Source organism: Diachasma alloeum, unplaced genomic scaffold (genome assembly GCF_001412515.2).
Source record: "Diachasma alloeum isolate Michigan unplaced genomic scaffold, Dall2.0 Dall_scaffold_00833, whole genome shotgun sequence".
Classification (NCBI taxonomy): Eukaryota; Metazoa; Arthropoda; class Insecta; order Hymenoptera; family Braconidae; genus Diachasma; species Diachasma alloeum.
This window is the reverse complement of record NW_021680960.1, coordinates 21,805-41,798: the sequence shown is the minus strand read 5'-3', so window position 1 is coordinate 41,798 and position 19,994 is coordinate 21,805. Positions and strand designations below refer to the sequence as shown.

Genomic DNA, 19,994 nt, shown 5'->3' with positions numbered 1-19,994 from the left:
CAAGTGATACTAGTGAGTGCCCCCGCGGTTCCACTCCAATCCTTGCTTCCACACCACCACCACCAAATTTGGTCTCTCTTCATTCCTGCACCCCAAAATCCACTCCAAAAGCCGCCCTAGGCGGTGGTGCAATACCTCAGATATCCCCCTCGGCCCCTTGTTGGAACCTGGAGATCTCCAGACTTAACAGTACTTCCAGTTCTAACAGCTTACTTGGAGAAGTCATGGTTGTTCAATCGAATCATCAACCTGCCACCAGTATCAAGCGAAGAGGCAGGAAGTCCATAGCAGAAAACCACTTCAAGTGTGCGGAAAGAGAGAAAGCCACTCGAATTACAGATATTTGGAATAGAGGAGCAACGAGAGACAGAGAGTACCTGAATATAGCTGAGAATCCATCAATCTCACTGCAAGAAAGGAAAACCAAAGTACGTAAGCTTGAGAGCATCCCAACTGGGTTTGAATTTCCACAAAGCCCAAGATATAATCCTGTGACAAGTGGTGCTGTGTGCCCCATGCTCTCTCTTTGTGGTAATCGTGGGGAGAAAATCGGTGATGAGGCTGCATATATGGACAAGGTACTGTCGGCGATACAAGGTATTGACTCTAAACTTGGCTCTATTTCTAGTGATGTATAGAAGCTCAGCACCACGACAGATCAGCTCAGCTCTCTGTACTCACCTCTGAACAACCAGATGCTTGTGAACGAGTCCAAGCATGAGGAGAGATGGAGAGAAGTGGAGCGCAGACTGTCTTCTTTGGAGGATGGGCAACTGAAAGGTTCTAAGCCACTACAACTAGAGGAAGTTCGTGGAGGTTTCGCCCAGGTAAACAAAGAGCAAGTCGAGCTTAGTATCAAGAAGAACCTCGCTTTGGCCTCGGTTAAACCTGATGAGGACCTTGCGGTGAACATGAATAGGGCGCTGGAGGCCCTGGATGCTACAGAGAGGAGGAGCAAAAAATTAAATCTACTGGTCAGTGGTCTTAACAGTGGAAAGGGTAACTTGGAACAGGGTGTGAGAAAAATTTTTGCTGATAAATTTAATATACGAGAGGAGATAATGAATGTTTCCGTGGCTGGAAATGTCCCCAGAGCCACTGTCTCGATCAATAACTGGGAACAAAACTAAAAATTTTAAAAAGTAAGAGAGATGCGCTGGCAAACTCAAGAGAGTTTATCGACCCAGATCTGACCCAACGTGAGCAAAAAATTGCTGCCAAACTGAGAGGGGCCGCAAAGGAGAAAAGAGGTGAAGGATGGCGTTTCATGGCGTATGGCGTTTCAGAGAATTAATATCAATGAGTGATTCAAATGGGATGAGTTTAAGGACAAGCTCATGAGCTGTGATCCACCGAGGCCCAGTCAAGTTAACAAACTTTCTCACTCTACCTCAAACCAGTAGTGCTTAGGCCTCTGCTGGTTAGTCTGGTCAGTATGTTCGGTCTCGCGATCAATCAACCAGAAGCAACATTTTTCACAAATAGCCTATTTTCCTGTTTCTAGAAAACGCCGCTGGTGCCCCTGATGAGCGCGGTCGTTGGTGGCTCTACCTCCATAACCTTTTGGAACTCGAATGGTCCCGGTAGAATACCACTCTTCCTGGACTCAACAGATAGTAGTATCATCTGCCTAAGCGAAACCTGGCTGCTCACTGCGCCAGCGCATCTAAGCAAACGTTGGGAAAATTTTCATCAAACGTGGATTCCTGCTGTCAGGGAAAAACAGGTTGGTAGAAGGACACGGTCAAGTGCTCTGGGGTTGTAGCAGAAGAGGGCTTCATCTTTAGTGAATGTGTTTTCGGTGACACTGTGTGTATTGTGGGATCTGTATATTTCAACCCGAACATTGAAGTGGCTGAGGTTTTCTCAAGCCTTCAAAGACTTTTGGACAATTTATGCTGCAGTGCGGATGGCAACATGATCATAGTTGCGGGTGCCTTCAACTCGTGGGTGGGCGAGCTCAAATCTTGGCCCGAAGAGGCTCTGGCTGACACCAATTTAGCTCCAGTGAGAAGCTCAGTGCACAAAAAAGTGAATGACAGGGGTAAATTATGAATTGAACTCATGGAGAACTATAATTTCATTTTGATTGATGGAAGAGTTACCAGGGACTACCCTGGTAACTTTACCTATGTATCAGCAAATATTCTGAGGCTCATTTGATAAACAGTTTTACAGTGAATCAAGAGATTACTCTCTCGGACCATTTCCCCGTTACTGTTTCCTTTGCTACATCTCTGAGCTCAGAGTGTGCAGACGAAACTCCAGCCAGCAAAGTAACAGTCCTGAACTGGCTATGTGATAAAGCAAATGACTTCTATAAGGAAATGGAGGTTTCTCCGAAGATATGAAAACCTGATCGAGGCAATAAGTATGTGTGCTGTTCAACTGGGAATGGCTAAAACTGTTATCTCGCCTGTTCCTAAAAAAAAGACGAAGATGGCAAAGTGGTATGACAAAGAGTGTTTAAATTCCCAGTCTGTTTTAGAAGCCTTGTATAAACTTATGGTGCGTTCAAATTTTGATGTTAATTTTAGATTGCAATTTGTTGCATTTAGGAAAAAGCATCATAACCTCTTGAAGTACAAAAAGCAGCAATACTTTGAAGACATTACATTCAGATTTTCCCAAGTTAAAGACTCAGTGAATTTTTGGAAGACTGTAAAATATTGCAAAGGTTTTACCCCGCGCTGTTTCTCTGTAACTTTGGAGGAATGGGCATTCTTCTATCGATCAGTTTTCCCACCAAAATCTCAGGACACTTTGTCATTTATGGGCATTTACGATCCTGACTTGGACGGCCCGATTACGATCGAGGAAGTAATTAAGCAGGTCAAGAACAGCAAACCGGGTAAAGCACCGGGTGATGACCGTATTTCGAACGAATTTTACAGACACCTCCCTGGAACTGGCTGTTATATATCACGGTGTTATTCAACAAAATGTTAGATGCCGAAAGAATACCAGCAGCCTGGGGGAGTGTAATACTGTCTATGTTGTTTAAAAAGGGTGAGAAAGCTGATGCAGGGAATTACAGAGGAATAGCCCGTATAAACACAATAGCTAAATTGTTCACCTCCATCCTAAAAGCTAGGCTCGAAGCATGGGCTAACAAATTACAAATTATCCCAGAATGTCAAGCTGGTTTTGTCAGAGGTAAAAGTTACCTGGATAACTTGTTTATGCTAATGACGGCGATGAATCAGCAACTTCGTCTCGGGAATAGAAGAGTGTATGCTTTATTTATTGACTTTAAAAGAGCTTTCGATTCTGTTGAACACAAAAAGCTTTTATTATATTTGAATGAGATTGGTGTTAGTGCAATAATTTTGAGAATTTTACAAAACATGTATTCACAAGTAACCATGAGAGTGAGGCAAGGAAATGATTTCTCGGAAAGAATTGAAATCTCGGAAGGGGTTTTCCAAGGGGAGATCCTGATCCCCCTGCTATTCATTTTATTTCTATCAGATCTGGATGTCTTTTTCAGGGGCAGGGGTGCTCAGGGCATCTCCATTGATGCTCACGCTGATGTACTCGCGCTTTGTACGCGGACGATTCAGTTTTGCTGGCGGGAAATGTTGTAAAAGCAGAAAAAATTGTTAAAATCCTAGAGGAGTATGTTAGCATTAAGGGTTTGAGCGTCAATGTTAAGAAAACCCAATTGGTCATTTGTAAGTCAGGGAGGCCAGGAAAAATAGTCAGGCCTTTAATTTTTGAGGGCAATAAAATTGAAACAGTTAAGATGTATACATATCTAGGGATTGAATTTTCGAGCTCAGCTCTAGGGTTGGCAGCGGCCAAGTGCGCAGTTCAAAAGGCTAGAGTTGCCTGTAGTACGGTGCTGAGCATCCTCGTTAAAGTCAGGTCTGACTGGTTTGCAAGTAACGCGAGAATTTTTGAGAGCATCATTATACCCACTATATTATATAATGCCCCTGCCTCGGCCCTGAGATATGTCTTTTGGAGCCAGTGCAGTCCTTTTTTTTGAAGAGAATTTTCCGATTGCCATCCTCTACACCCGCGTATTTGCTGTGTCCTGAGTTTAACCTGGCACCCCTGGAGGTTAGAATTTTTACCCTCACGTTATCATGGATTATTAAAATTCTCAACATGGACCAATCCCGTTTATCTAAAATATGTTTGTTGAAACAGGTGGCACTGTTTATAAATAAAAGAGCTAAATATGTCCAGCACTGAGAGGAAGAGGTTTTGTAAATTTAACTGGGTCAGCCAAGTAAATATGTTATTAATGAAAATTGAGGAGTTTGAGATGTGGCTCGATATGGGCGCAGATCATTGGGAATGGAGAAGATTTGAGTTAATTAATAAGCTGACATTATACTGGAGGGAACAGGACCTTAGGTCCTGTCAAATCTCCACAAATGTACAATTGAGAATCCCTCGTACTCTTGCTGTTGGAAATGAAATGTACCTGAGCTCTAGAAGGCCATGGGCTCACGTCTGTGCTTGGACTCAAACTAGGCTGGTAAATTCTAGATTTTACTGTTACTCACTTAAAGGAATCTCCGCAAAATTTATAACCGAAAATAACTGTACTGTGTGTAATTTAAAGGTAAACGATTCTGCCATTCACCTCATTGCAATTTGCCCGATTTATGCAAGTCTTAGAAATTTTTGGCTGCCTGAAGTCATACCTACTGATTCAACTGACGTTGTGGCCGCTCATGACAGTCATGACTCGTTAGTCATTTTCCTCTGTAGCCAAGACAATTAATATAAACGATAAGGCTAAAAGATTGTACCATTTCCTAACTAATGCGTTAAATTAAGAAATTTTTATATTGAGGTGGCGGAAGAAGCAGGCGTCGACGATACCCCTGTTTTATGTTGAGTTATCCATAAATCTGTATTTTTGTATTTTGTTTTTGCGAATTGGATTATATCAATATTTGTTTTTTCTTTGTTTTGTACTATGCTTTACTGAAATATGCTTCGCTTATGAGACATTCCATGTCAACTCAGCCACCCTGGATTTTTTTGGTTCTCAGAATCCTGAATTATATTTCGCCGTCTCGTCCTCCAGATCAAATGAGTAGTCACGTTCCCATCATGTGGTCCATCACAGAAAGTCCCTAAAAAATCCCCCAGGAAAAAAGTTCCCCTATGGTGCTCGTGTATCCCTCCGCCGGACGCCATCTCAACGTCATTACGTTTTTCTGTGCGGTCCAAAACAGTAGTTTGTCCCACACATTATTCGTTTTTTACCAAGTTTTTTATATTATTCACCTTTTTACCCAGTTCTGTTTTTTCCCCACTTCAACGATGAGTTCACGGCATAAGAAGAGGCACAGGAGTGTCGATTCAGATGATGAAATCCTTGCAAAACTGAGGCGTTTGACGAAGGAGGTTAAAATGTCTCGGGCTAAGCCCAAAGAGCCTCAGAGGACAGGTACGGACAAGTGGTACCGCTCTGACAGAGCTAGATCGAGGGAAAAATCTCGTTCAAAGCAACTCGAGCGCAGATCGTCTCGACACGGACATTCCAGCAACAGGCGTCTTGCGTCAAGATATTCGAGAGAGAACAGCTTGTCGTTCATCATCATCGTCTTCAGTTTCGGTAAGCTCATCTCCAGCACCTAAAAACCGACGTCACCCTCGAGAACCAACAATGGATGGCTCCCGGACATCCTCGGAGAGGAGTTGGTCCTCTTCATCGAGATCGAGTTCGCCTGGGGGTACTGTGGGCATCGGAGATAAGCAGTGTTCGAAAGAAAATCTTCCTCCCCAAGCACTGGAATGTCTCGGTGAGATTTCTACGAAAGAGGGAATGAAAGGCCCATCCATTCATTCTGCGGTTGCAGAGAGATGGAGAAAAATTTTGTCAGAGGGTATTTCCAAAGAGGATCGCGCTGAACTCATCAAGAAATATCCTCCATCAGAAAATTGTGCTGGGTTAAAAGCACCGACCTTGAATGTGGAGATTAAGTCAGCCTTGAAATCTCCAACGATTCGTAAAGATTATAGTCAGTCGATATCTCAGAATCAGCTCGGGGCTGCATTAGCAGCGGTCGGTAATGGAATTTCCCTGCTTATCAAGGCTAAGGAGGATGACAAGGAGAATGAAGATTGGTCAGATGATTTTAAAGAGCTTGTCACCGGTTTGAGTGATGCGGGAAAGATTCTTGCCGATTTACATTTTTATATGTCTCTATCTCGACGTGGTAATGTCACAAGCCAGCTAAGTCCAATTGTGAAACGTGCAGCAGAGGATAGTAAGGTGGATTTATTTCTTTTTGGGTCTGATTTCGCTGAAAAATTAAAATCAGCTCAGGCTGTGGAACGATCTTCAAAATCTATGATCAAGCCATCAAAACCGAAGGCATATGTACCGCTGAAACAAAAACAGGACCAGGAACCAGAACGTCAAGCTTCAAGATCTTCGTACAAGGATTTAAACTTCAACCCCCCCTCGGGGAGGAGCTCGTCGAAGAACAGTTCGAGCTACAGGAACCCACGCCGAGGGGGGCACAGATCGAGGACCAGCCAATACCAGCAGCACCGTTAGAAGTGAGTATGCCTTGTGGACGTTTGCGTCATTTCCTGGATCGATGGAAGATGATCACTTCAGACCAGTATATACTTTCGTTAGTCTCTGGCTATGAGATTTCCTTCGTTGTCAGACCTTTTCAGAGGCGGCCCCCATTCGAACCAACCCTTTCTTCTGAGGATGAGGTGATTTTGTCTAAATTAATTATGGAATTGATTGGAAAAGGGGCGATATCCCCGTGTGACTATCGTAAGGGTCAGTTCTTGTCGTCTTATTTTTTGATAGATAAAGCGAATGGCGATAAAAGATTTATTCTAAACCTTAAAAAATTAAATCGATTCATCAACACCCCTCATTTTAAAATGGAAAATTTGAAAGATGCTATCAGACTACTCAGGAGAGGGAGCTATTTGGCAACGCTGGACCTCAAAGACGCATATTTCTTGGTACCTATTCACCCAGATTCCAAAAAATTTCTTCGTTTCTCCTATAATGGTCAACTTTATGAATTCAATTGTCTTCCCTTTGGGCTCAATGCAGCCCCTTATGTTTTCACCAAGCTCCTAAAACCGGTAGCTCACAGGTTCAGATCTCAGGGCATTCTATCAGTTTTTTATCTCGACGACATCCTACTTATGGGTCAATCCGCACACCAGTGTCAGAAAAATCTTGAAGTGGCTTGTAAAATCTTGACATCCCTAGGGCTTATATTAAATATTCCGAAGTGTCAACTATCTCCGAAGACATCACTCAAGTTTCTCGGTTTTATTATTGATTCAGAGAAGTTTACGATAGAACTTCCGGACCAGAAGCGAAGGTTGATAATTGATCTCGTAAATAAATTTCTGAAGACATCATCTTGTCGGATTCGAGAGCTCGCAAAATTCATAGGCACACTGGTCTCCGCGTGTCAAGCAGTTGAGTATGGTCCTGTTTATGTAAAGGTTTTAGAGAGAGAAAAATTGAAAGCTCTCCGGAGGGTTGACAAAGACTATTCTAGGAGGATGATTCTATCAGATAAGATCAAGCCGGATTTACTTTGGTGGCTCGAGGTTATTCCTAGATGTAGTCGGCTCATCAGGAATTCACTTTTTTCTCTTGAAATCTTCAGTGACGCGTCGCTTACAGGTTGGGGTGCATTCTGTGAGGGGGAGAGTACCGGTGGATGGTGGTCTGATGCTGAGAAGCAACTTCACATCAATATTCTCGAACTTAAAGCAGCCCTTCTAGGCTTGAAGTGCTTTGCATCCTCTCTCACTTCCTGTCAGATTCTTCTACGTATAGACAATACAACCGCCATTGCTACAATCAACAAGATGGGTAGTGTTCAGTTCAATAAACTTAATACAGAATCGCGAAGACTATGGCAATGGTGCGAGGAGAGGAGTCTGTGGGTATTTGCATCTTACATTCAGTCCAAGGAAAATTTTGAGGCTGATGCAGAGTCGAGGAAACTACCCACTGACACGGAATGGGAATTAGCGAGCTGGGCATTCTCTAGAATCAATAATAGTTTTGGCCCTTTTGAGGTGGATCTTTTTGCATCATATCTAAATCACAAATGTGAGAACTATGCAGCCTGGAGGAGAGATCCGGGTGCGATGGTAATAGATGCCTTTACCATTAGTTGGTCGGATATTTACTTCTATGCATTCCCACCCTTTAGTGTTATCTCAAGGGTGCTTCAGAAAATTTTAGATGATGAAGCTGAAGGAGTCATTGTCGTTCCATACTGGTCAACTCAGTGCTGGTTTCCATTGATCCAGAAGATGAAGACATCTGATCCAGTAATTTTTTCGCCCAATGAGGAATTATTATTATCTCCTTTCAGGAAGAGTCATCCCCTCCAGAGAACCCTTACCCTGGCCGCGATCAGATTGTCCGGCAAGCCTACATGAGCAGAGGAACACCAGAGGTGGCAATTCCAGTGGTTACGGCTTCTATTTCAAGTGGCACGCTCAAACAGTATGATTCGGCCTGGAAATCTTGGTGGCTTTTTTGCCAAATCAATAAATTGGATTTCTTTGAGTTTTCAACTCATCAGATTCTACGTTTCCTTACCGAAGAAAGCGAAAAAGTCAACTCTTACTCGTCTTTGAATACTTATAGATCTGCTCTAGCGTTTCTGGCGGATGTGTCATTGGGTGAAGACCCTTTAATTCAACGTTTTTTCAAGGGACTCAGTGTCTTAAGACCATCGCAGCCCAAGTATGATTACACTTGGAATCCTAAGTCAGTCCTATTGTCTATTGAAAAATGGCCTGACAATTCAGAATTATCTCTAAAGCACCTATCTAAGAAGCTAATTACATTGTTAGCACTAACAACTGCTCATCAGATCCAGACTCTGTCCACGATCAAGATTGATAATATTAACACACAGGATGACATTGTTCACATCAAAATACCTGATAGAATCAAGACATCTGCAAGAACTCGCCCAAATCAATTGATTGAATTGCCTGTTTTTCGAGCTCAGCCGTCGTTATGTGTGGTATCTACGTTAAGGGCACACATGGATAGAACTAAGATGCTTCGTTCATCATCGGATCTATTTATTTCTACCAGAAAACCCCACGAGCCAGCGTCAAAACAAACGATCAGCAACTGGTTAAAAGAAGCTCTAGCAGAGTGTAACATTGACACTAAGGTCTTCACAGCACATAGCACTCGTCATGCATCGACCTCTTTGGCTGCTTTGAAGGGTATAAACATAGAGACTATCCGAAAGACTGCAGGTTGGACTGCTGAATCTTCAGTTTTTGCTCGTTTTTACAATCGTCCAATTCTCGAATCTCAGAGTTTCGCTAGAGCTATAATTGAGTCAGCTCATGATTAATGTTTTTTCATTATTACTTTTTTCAAGCTTTATTTGTTCTAAATATTTCCAACTCTATAATTAAGGCAATTTCAGGAACCAAAGTGTACTTAAGAAATAGCTTTATTCAGTAAAAACTGTTTGTATGGAGAAATATATTATGTTACATGGAAAATCGCATTGATTCTCTGAATATCTACTCATTTGATCTGGAGGACGAGACGGCGAAATATAATTGAATGATTGAACGAACTTACCTAAGTGAAGTTCAATCGAAATTATGTGAGCCGTCTCGTCCGAACAGATCAAAACCCATCCCTCTTTGATAAACCCGCCCTTTGCGATTTGTCCATTAGTTTTGGGAATAATGACGTTGAGATGGCGTCCGGCGGAGGGATACACGAGCACCATAGGGGAACTTTTTTCCTGGGGGATTTTTTAGGGACTTTCTGTGATGGACCACATGGTGGGAACGTGACTACTCATTTGATCTGTTCGGACGAGACGGCTCACATAATTTCGATTGAACTTCACTTAGGTAAGTTCGTTCAATCATTCAATTAGCATGCTCTCAGTCAAGTACTACATGAGTACATACTTTCTCTAAATTTTCGCTCCTTTAACATTAATTGTTTGGCCAGGGCAAATAACAAAAGCTCAAATTTGTGAAGAATCATATCTTGCGAACAAATTGGCCGATTTTAATAAATAAAAAAAGATTTTTTTCGTTTTTTATATCCTTGGAGACTAAAACACAACAGTACCACGAGGATGAATACTAAGCCATTTTTCAAGTTTTTCGTTATTTTAATCCCTCTGTTTCGCAGGGGCCATTCGAAAATTGAATAAATTTTTTTTGCTTCGATGGATGATGATATTACTCAACTTTTTCGGGGTATTTCAAAATGGGATAGCCATATGGAGATGAGAAAAAGAAAAAAATTCCATGGAAAATTCGATGTTCCGATCATACATGGGACATTCCATGTCAATTCAGCTACCCTGGATTTTTTTGTATTTCGGAATAGAATATTGGCATGTTTAAAGTCAACTACGATATGAGTCTAACATTGTTTCAAACTTTTACCCCCATAACTTCACTCTTGTACCTGGCAGACATGCCCAATATCTTTCGCAATAGCGTTAATTGCTCAAATTCACATGATTTTTCACTTATCATGATGATTATTTTTCCACGTACGGATTTTGGACAGTCAGGGCCAATCAGAATGCAGCATTTGATGACAAATGACAGGCTGGAGGAAGTTTTATTTCGGATATTTCGCACTAACATATATATTTTTTCGGTTATTTCGTACTCACATATATATTTTTCGGGATATTTCGTACTAACTCTTCAATTGTTCTCGGATGTCATTTTGAGGTTGCGTAAACGACACTCCTGACCAAAATCCGTACGCGAAAAATAATCCGACAAATACCCCTCGTGCTTCAAAATTATCTGGTATTTCCCTCAAACTTCCCTGCAAACAAACGGTCGTGTCAAGTTTTGCCGGAAAATCCCTCGCGCAAGCGCTCGGGATTTTTAAACCTGCAGAACTTGACACTTTTGTTTGTTTACAACGAAGTTATCGGGAAATACCCGATAATTTTGAAGCACTCGGGATATTACTACTGAATAAAAATTGAAAGCCAACGATACCTCGGTCGATAGGGCGAGCGATTTCTAATCCGATGATTCGGGTTCGAAACCCAATGGGTGCCGATCGGGTTTGGAACTCCGCGAAATCAAAAGTTGTCCGCATTTCTTTGGAAAATGACCTTGGGATTTCTGTATACAAACATTGGACAATTGTAATGATTTTTCTTTGGCCTCAACAAATACTCAATAAACCCTAACCCAAAATTCTCGATTATCCAAATACGGCCAACTCATTACCTTCGTTCTCGTAATCCGACAAGTCTGAAACGCCAAAAACCATAACGCTAAAACTGGACTCCGGGAACAATCAGCAGCTCATCCAATCCTTACTTCGTGTATTGAGGGCGCCAGCCGATTTTTAGCAACGCGGAATCGACAAACCGCAAACGGAACCATATTTTCTTAAAACTAAATACTGATTGTCCCCAAAAATCCAATAACGACAAGAAACATATCACAAACCATACGCCGAAATGTGGATTAGGAGGGTACGGGATTTACTCGGCTGCTCAGTGTGCAGGTCGTGGAGAGAGGGGTGGATTCGTGGACGAGAACATCAATTAACAAAGCCAATTATCGATCGAGAAACCAATAAACCAATGTATTAAATTCTAAACGGGATAGATAAGGTCGATATTGAATAATAAACATAATTATACTGACGTGTTTCGCTATTGCCGATATTAATACAAAATCGTAAATTCGTACAAATATAAAATTACATCAATGTGACTCAAAATAATTTTAAATACTCTGAAATGATCCATTAAACTCCAAAAGACTCGAAAATATGCGAATAATAATTTTAATTGTGAAAAAGAAAGCGATCCCAATCCAAAGTTGATAGAGAGAAGCAAAAGTATTGTCCACGAGGGGAACACGAATCCGAGAACGAGAGACTATAGGAAGGTAGCGTACTCTTCCAATACTCTTCCAATACTCATCAATCGCCGTAGCGGGACGCATAAAGCAGGAATTTTTGAACAAACGTTATGGTAGGTAGCATTATTAATATTTTGATTTATTCAGGTAGNTTGTGAAAAAGAAAGCGATCCCAATCCAAAGTTGATAGAGAGAAGCAAAAGTATTGTCCACGAGGGGAACACGAATCCGAGAACGAGAGACTATAGGAAGGTAGCGTACTCTTCCAATACTCTTCCAATACTCATCAATCGCCGTAGCGGGACGCATAAAGCAGGAATTTTTGAACAAACGTTATGGTAGGTAGCATTATTAATATTTTGATTTATTCAGGTAGCATAATTATTAATTAGATAATTTCAAGTAGCTTCCAGGAGCATTTGGGTTCGTTTGAAGGGTTTTCTGTCCTTCAAACCATGAGTATCGGTGTTGGCGTCATTCCGAGAGATAGCGACGCCATCCCGCGTGGTCCAATCGCTTTTCCGAAAAACCGCACTAATTCAGTTTTAATCACCTCTAAATAAGTACGCGGGTACTTACCATAGTCTGGAGCGTTGAATTCGACGGTAATTGGGTTGATTAGCCCCGATGATTACTTCAAAACTAATTTCCGTAAGGGAGCAACGCGGAGAGGTACCTCACACGTGGTCGTCCGGGTGAATACTGTAATGGCGACTATCGCGTGTGTCCGCTCGGGCCTGTTGCGTAGTGGTGAAGAGTCTGAGGGAGATTAGCCCCGAACAGTACTGACTCGAGTGTTGGAGATGCGAACTATCGATTCCCGGGGTAATTGTGCGCGAAATATTTAAAGATTTAAATTTGAATTTTCCTATAATTGATTCTAATTATTTTAACTGAACAAAACTGTAATTACTTGAACCCAACGTGAAACTGAGATGGCTGAGCGGGTCTTCACTCCATCTATGACGGGAATAAGGTAGCTTATCAACAGAGGGCACTCTCCGGAGAGGAATTAGGACTTTACCAACGAAAACTCAAACGCGAACGCAACTTAACTAAACTAAAAACCCAATGGCGATCCGTTTCGACGACTGAGCAATCGTCTCCACGGCCTTTCAACTGAAAGTCCTAACACTCTCGCTCAAGGGAGCGCAAGCATTTCAACTCGACCTATGTACTCACTCGATCGACAAACCAAAAAGCGTTACAGGGAGCACTGGGTAGCACCTTATCTTGGCCAAATATTCCACGGTGATATCCTGATCCTTAACCGAATTTACGTAGGAAAATCTCAAAAATACTAAACTTTAACTCAACAAAACTGACTCGAAAAAAATATCTAGAAAATATCTGGTTTATTTAATGAAGTTATTTAATGAATATTATTCTAAAAATTTAGGGAATCGATTCACGCGACAGGTAACCAATTTAAGTAGTTTTCCGAACTCAACGTAGCTCCGAAATAGAGTCAAGGTAGCAGGTAGCTCTAATTCTCCGTATAGATTTTTATCGCGACAAAAAGGTAACGGTTTATAAATTTTTACTCTCTCTATCTCTCTTTCTATACATAAATACCCTGGAGTTCCGCAGGTGACGAATTCGCCTGGAATTTCGTCACACAATGGATACAAAAAATGGGAGCGTAATGAAATCAAAGGTTCCGAGTGGGGATGAGAATAAACAACCGATTTCTCGGAATTCAGTTTCCATACGAGTCATAGATTTGCCTCAATAATAACCATTTGATTAGTCCTCATCACACACTTGAGTGTTGAACATCTCACACGGTTCATTACAGTATCGTTAACAGAAATTCTCCGACGGTTATTCTCCTATATTTATTCTCCATCATCTTTAATCAAGGTAAGTGATGGTATAAAATATTTCAGTAGGGACGTTGTAAACTCAATCGATCGTTATTATTATTTTTTCCCCTTTTTTTGACTGTTCTTCATTCCTATTCCACAAGATGCCGCATGCCGAAAGATGTGCAAATCCACTGCGAGTTCCTGGGGAGAAAGGTCGCAATGGAAAAGACCTGCGGTCAATCTCAGAAAGACTACGACAGACATTTCCATTCTTGCCAGAAAATGCAAAACTATGTAGCTCCTGTAGAAAAAGAGCTTTGACTTACATTCCTGGATCACTACCCTCTGAATCTTCATCGAATCGGGACGTCTCAAATCTCATCGTCATCACATATTCCATATTCCATATTCCACATTCACATATTTCATATTCGTCATCACATATTCCAGCCGATCGTTCACCCAGTGCCACACCATTTCTAGTAGACATTTCTACGAGCAATATCGCAGGGAGTTCTTTGAGATCAGGTAATTCCTTCCATTTAATTGATCCTGATGCGGATGTGATTTTCAACGAAACTTCAGAGGAGTACGATGCTCCAACAGCAGATGATGATTCAGAGACAGAGCACCACAGGAACATTCCAGCAAATTTTCGTCCTCCACGAGAATTGGAATTGGAAGAAATATTGGATGGACTCAAGCAAAAATTCAATATGATGACAGAATATTCTAAACATATTCAACTCTTGACTATTGCTCCACCTACATGGAGTGAGCGAAAGGTGAGCCGTGAATTTGGTATGACAAGGAACATGGCTATGAGAGCAAAACAACTGCGAGAACAGAGAGGAATATTTTCTTCAACAGTTGCGAAGGCTGGGAAATCATTGCCCAAAGAGACAGTTGAAAAGGTCCGGAGTTTTTATGAGAGTAATAGTCGGATGATGCCAGGGATGAAGGACAAAGTGTCAGTCAGAAGCAACGACGTGAAGAAAATAATGCAGAAGCGGATGGTCCTCGAGAACTTGAATGATTTTAAGAGAAATATAAAATGGCTCATCCAGAGTCTCCGGTGGGGTTCAGCAAGTTTGCGGAATTGAGGCCGAAACACTGTGTAATGGCAGGAGGGAGTGGTACGCACGTGGTATGTGTCTGTACCTATCATCAAAATTGTAAGCTGATGTTGGATGCAATCAACATTTCTACTCTCACTAAAAACTAATCATGTCCCCTTACCGACTATAAAGACAGTCTTGCAAGACCCATGTGCCCTAATCCAACGCCTGAATGCCACTTAGAGTGTAAAAACTGTCCTGGAATTGAAGGATTATCGCTCGAGCTGAAAGAACTCCTCCACGATGCTGTGATTGAAACTGTAGAATTCAGGACTTGGCAATCTGTGGATAGAAGAACATTACAGACCTAGAGACTTCCAGTGTATGAATTTATTGATGTACTTTGTGAGAGATTGAAAGTATTGAAATCTCATCATTTTATTGCCATACAACAAAACGCTTTCGTGAAAGAACGAAAGGGGAATTTAATTGAGGGTGAAATTCTAGTGCAGGCCGATTTTTCGGAGAATTATTCTTTCGTAGCTCAAGACGCTGCTCACTCGTTCCATTACAACAATGATCAATGCACTGTCCATCCTGTGGTGTATTATTATCGCCACGGCAATGATATTTGACATAGAAGTCTAGCCCTATTATCTGACAGTCTCGTTCACGATACTACTGCAATTCATTTAATGCAACAGATTCTGATACGATACAAAACAAGTCTGTGCTGTCATAAATAAATTGATCTATGTTACAGATGGTGCTGAACAGCACTGTAAGAATCGATATAACATGGCTAATCTTTTGTTGCATAAAAATGATTTTGGAGTTGAAGCAGAGGCGCACTATCATGCGACCGCGCATGGAAACATGGCATGCGATGGCGTAGGCGCAGTCTTGAAGAAGGAAGCAAGACGAAGAAGTCTGCAAATTACTAATGGTGAACCTATTCTCTCTCCAAATGGTCTGTTCCAGTGGGCAAAGAATAATTTCAAGGATCTCGATGTGTTTTTCTACACTAAACAGGACCACGAGGACATGAAAGAACGGTTGAAAACAAGATTCGATAATGCAAAGGCGATTCCAGCGATACAAAAAAATCACGGCTTCATTCGTGTTGGAGAAAAGGAATTATTGATTAAGAGATATTCTTCTGCGACTACGGGAGAAGTTTTTCCAAAGGCGAAGAAACGAAATGGACGACGTACATTAAGATAGCCATTGTGATTTTGCAAAGTTCGATTTCAAATTGGTTTTTCTCTATAATTTAATGTTTATTTGTCAAATTACAAACTTAAAACAGACATATACTCCATGTTGATCTAAAAACTCAACAAATATTTGGTACTTTGCGAATTCTCATTGTCGTTTACGTACGTAGAGCTGTTAATAATCAATAAATTCAACTTTTTTCTATAAAAAACGTTTTTTATCCATCACTACTTATGCATCTCATCTTCAAATTATGCCGAAAAATTGCACGCTCATCCTTTCATGAGGCATTCATCAGTTTTCAGTAACAAAATTCGAAAAATCTAATTTTTCATGAGAAAAAAAATTTTCTCTCATCTTCATATGGCTATTCCATTTTAAAATACCCCGAAAATCTTGAGTAATATCATTATCCATCGAAAAAAAATAATTATTCGATTTTCGAATGGCCCCTGCATAACAGAAGGACTGAAATAAGAAAAAACTTTAAAAATGACTTATTATTCTTCCTCGTGGTACTATCGTATTTTTATTCCAAAAGTATATGAAAAAACGAAAAAAATCTTTTTTTATTCATTAAAATCGGCCAATTTGTTCGCAAGATATGATTTTTAAAACATTTGAACTTTTGTTATTTGTCCTGGCAAAACAACTAATGTTAAAGGAGCGAAAATTTAGAGAAAGTATGTACTCATGTAGTACTTGACTGGGAGCATGCTAATTCAAGGTTCAGAGAACCAAAAAATTCCAGGGTGGCTGAGTTGACGTGGAATGTCCCTTATGTAAACAACCATAATCTATTTTGTACCCCCCCCCCCTGCCATAGGGAGTTCCCTGGAGGGCTTGTAAAATTAATAACAATAATAATAATAACAATAATAATAACAATAATAATAATAATAATAATAATAACTAACAAAAAATATATACAAACTAACAAATTGAAAAACTAAAAATCGAAAACTTCTGACCAAAAACTGCAAATTTATTGATTCTAAAAATAATAACTAAAAACTGAAAAATAAAAAATTGAAAATCTCCCACAAATGAAAACTCAAAGATAAAAACCCAAAAGAGCGAAATGAAAATTCAAAATTTTAATTCGAAGAATTTTACATAAACTGAAAATTTTTCTTGAACTACACAAACGGAAAAATTTGAATTCGAACAATTTTACAGAAACTGAAAATTTTTCTTGAAGCAAAAACTGAAAATTAAAATTTGAAGAATTTTACAGAAACTGAAATTTTTTTTTGCAACAGAAGAAAAATAGCAAAAAAGTCGGGAGGATACCAAAATTCACGTAACGCCATGTGCCCCCACGAATTTTTTGCTATTTTTCTTCTGTGGCAAAGAAAAATAGCAAAAAAGTCGGAGGGACACCAAATTCTGCGAATTAAAATTTTGAATTTTCATTTCGCTCTTTTGAGTTTTTATCTTTGAGATTTCATTTGTGAGTGTTTTTTAATTTTTAATTTTTCTAACCAGTCAATGTTTTTGTCGGGGGTTTTCAATTTTGAATTTTTCAGTTTTTAGTCATTTCTTTTAGAATCAATCAATTTACAGCTTTTGGTCAGAAGTTTTAGATTTTTAGTTTTTCAGTTTTTTTAAGTTTATATATATATTTGTTTTAGGGGTTCTGTTCTGAGCTAAACGTAGGTAACGCGAGTGTGACATGTACTCCGCAATCTATTGAGTATTTAGTCTGCATAAAAAGTTTGAGAGGTTCGTTACTGGTCGTTACTGGTCGTTACTGGTCGTTACTGGTACTGTTACCTGGACTCCTGCTTCGTGGAGGGTGGGTGGGTGGGGGGGCGTTCGTACCAGCCCCCTGGCTCTAAATCCAATGCCCCTATACAATACGCGTGTCCGCATTATCGAGGCTGTTTCTGACGGCCACAACGCGGCGCTGGATTACACCTGACTGACCCCCTCCATTCTCCCAACTGCCGCCATTTCTCTGCTCTGTTTTAAAGGAAACACCGGAAGAACTCGTATTGTATGGTTTGAAAGTGAGATTAAACTGACATAATTATGCCTACTTGTGCATTCGCTAATTGCACATCAGGTTATCAGTCTAATCCCAACAAATTCCATTTCTTCACGGTTCAGAAAGCGCGAAAACCGTCAAAGAGTGGGGGATAATTGTGAAAAGTGGGGAGCCGTCAGATGACTCTCCGCGCCATCTGTAATGGCTTCAATATGAGGGACACTGAAAACACTGTGTAACAGGGGGCTGGTTCGTACTTCCACAACTGTACACCTCCACGATTGTCCACAAACTTGGTGAAAAATGCGAGGGAACAACTGTACACAACCGCATCTTTACACCGTCCTTGCAGTCGGTCAAACAGTGTCGGTAGAGTAGAAATTGCATTCGTTTGATTTGCAGTCGATATTAATTATGGATGGCGCCATGTGTCCCACTATAGCAGAAATGATCGTCCGCGATTCTACCGGGTGTCCACTATTAATTACACGCATATGTATCCCAAGTAGATTCTTTTGAATTAACACTGCGTAGCACAGTCTCATTGGAATTGAGATATCAATCTCATATCATTGAATTGTTCAATAAAATTGAAAATGCAAATAAACTCAATGTGAATTTGATGGGAACCTCGAATTACATTTGTATTCGAATTACTTGAAAATTACTAAATCTATGTAATCTATAAAATTTCTTTGGGAGAGATTTGATTACACTGCATATTTTTAATTTGTGATTTTCGATTATCAGTTACGATAAATTATAGTAATCGATAGTAATTGCAACGAGAATTACATCAAAATTTTATTGTGATTAAAAATGAAATCGAATTCATATATATATAATTTACAATGCCCATTCGGAATTCCTCCAGTAACTGAAAAGTCTTTTGGCAAAAAATACTCATTGTGAAGGAAAAAAAATTGCTGGAGTAAATTACATATTACAGCTGAGATTAGGAATTTCCAATTCCTAACTAAAAAAGGAATTTCGTAATCGTCATTTTCAGATTATAAAATGGTAGAGTAACTGCACTATTCGATTCCAAAATTACAAATTATTCGAGTAATTCTCAGATAATTATTCGGATTACTCATTCTATTTTGTAATCTGACAAATTTAAATTCTCGTGAGTTGTGCCAAAAGGACGTATAGACATTAGTTTCTAGATTTTAGAAACTCCTGTTCTTAAACTTTATCCTTGATGGGATCATATAAACTAATAAATTCGGGGATTGTTTTTAAAAACAAATATTTTCTAAAACCAATACTGAATTTTTCTTAGTTTTAGAAAATTTCCAGATTGAACTAAAAAATTGCAACCGAGGTATTTAAAATTTTTACGAAAATTTGGGGGGGGGATGTGCATTGAGAATTCACAACCAAGAAAATTGACTCGATAGATTTTTCAAAAATATCTTCAAAATTAAGGGAGATGGCGAATTTTTACTGAAAATTTGGGGGAGAGGGCGTGTGCATTGAGAATTCGCAACCAAAAAAATTGAGTCGGTAAGTTTTTCAAAAATATTTCCGAAACTAAGGGGAATAGACAATTTTTACTGGAAATTTGGGGCGGGAGGGGGGTAGGAAGTTTTATTGAATTCTCCCTGTACAAACCTCCCCCCTCAAACTTTCAGTAAAAACTCACTATCTCCCTTACTTTCGCAGATATTTTTGATAAGCTTACCGACTCAATTTTTTTTGGTTGTGAATACCCCCGCCCCCGCCATTTTTGAGACCATTTTTTGAGTTAATCTGGAATGAATGATTAACACAAAATTGTATTGTGAGTGATTTCGCCAAAAATTGATCCGGTTTCGTTCCTTGAAAATTTTAATTTTGTAGAGAGTTTTCCGATGGTTTTTTCTACTATCAAAAGAGCTTTGAAAAACTCTCCCCATTATCGTCGGAAAAGTCAATTTCTTTGACTTTCGACTTTTTGTCATCTTTTTTGTTGAAATTCTGGGTATCAGAAGATATGATAAGACATTTTTTGAGTCTTCAATATGTATTATTGGCGAATATTTCCCATTCTTTCGATTAAGC

The 19,994-nt window shown here is 39.9% G+C and overlaps 1 protein-coding gene across 1 annotated transcript; it reads left to right on the top strand.

The window, feature by feature from the left end:
* Positions 1-6,873: 6,873 nt before the first annotated feature.
* LOC107044897 lies at positions 6,874-9,350 on the top strand. Its single transcript, XM_015266963.1, has 3 exons — positions 6,874-8,298; positions 8,343-8,476; positions 8,621-9,350. Exons 1-3 carry the CDS (start codon positions 6,874-6,876, stop codon positions 9,348-9,350), a joined length of 2,289 nt encoding a protein of 762 aa, XP_015122449.1.
* Positions 9,351-19,994: the final 10,644 nt, after the last annotated feature.

What these genes read in the sequence shown, in the direction of transcription:
- LOC107044897 (XM_015266963.1), top strand. Translation starts at nt 6,874, where the DNA reads ATGGAAAATTTGAAAGATGCTATCAGACTACTCAGGAGAGGGAGCTAT. An exon ending in AGATGAAGACATCTGATCCA is followed by an intron (nt 8,299 to 8,342) that starts GTAATTTTTTCG and finishes ATCTCCTTTCAG; the next exon opens with GAAGAGTCATCCCCTCCAGA. An exon ending in TCAAGTGGCACGCTCAAACA is followed by an intron (nt 8,477 to 8,620) that starts GTATGATTCGGC and finishes GAATACTTATAG; the next exon opens with ATCTGCTCTAGCGTTTCTGG.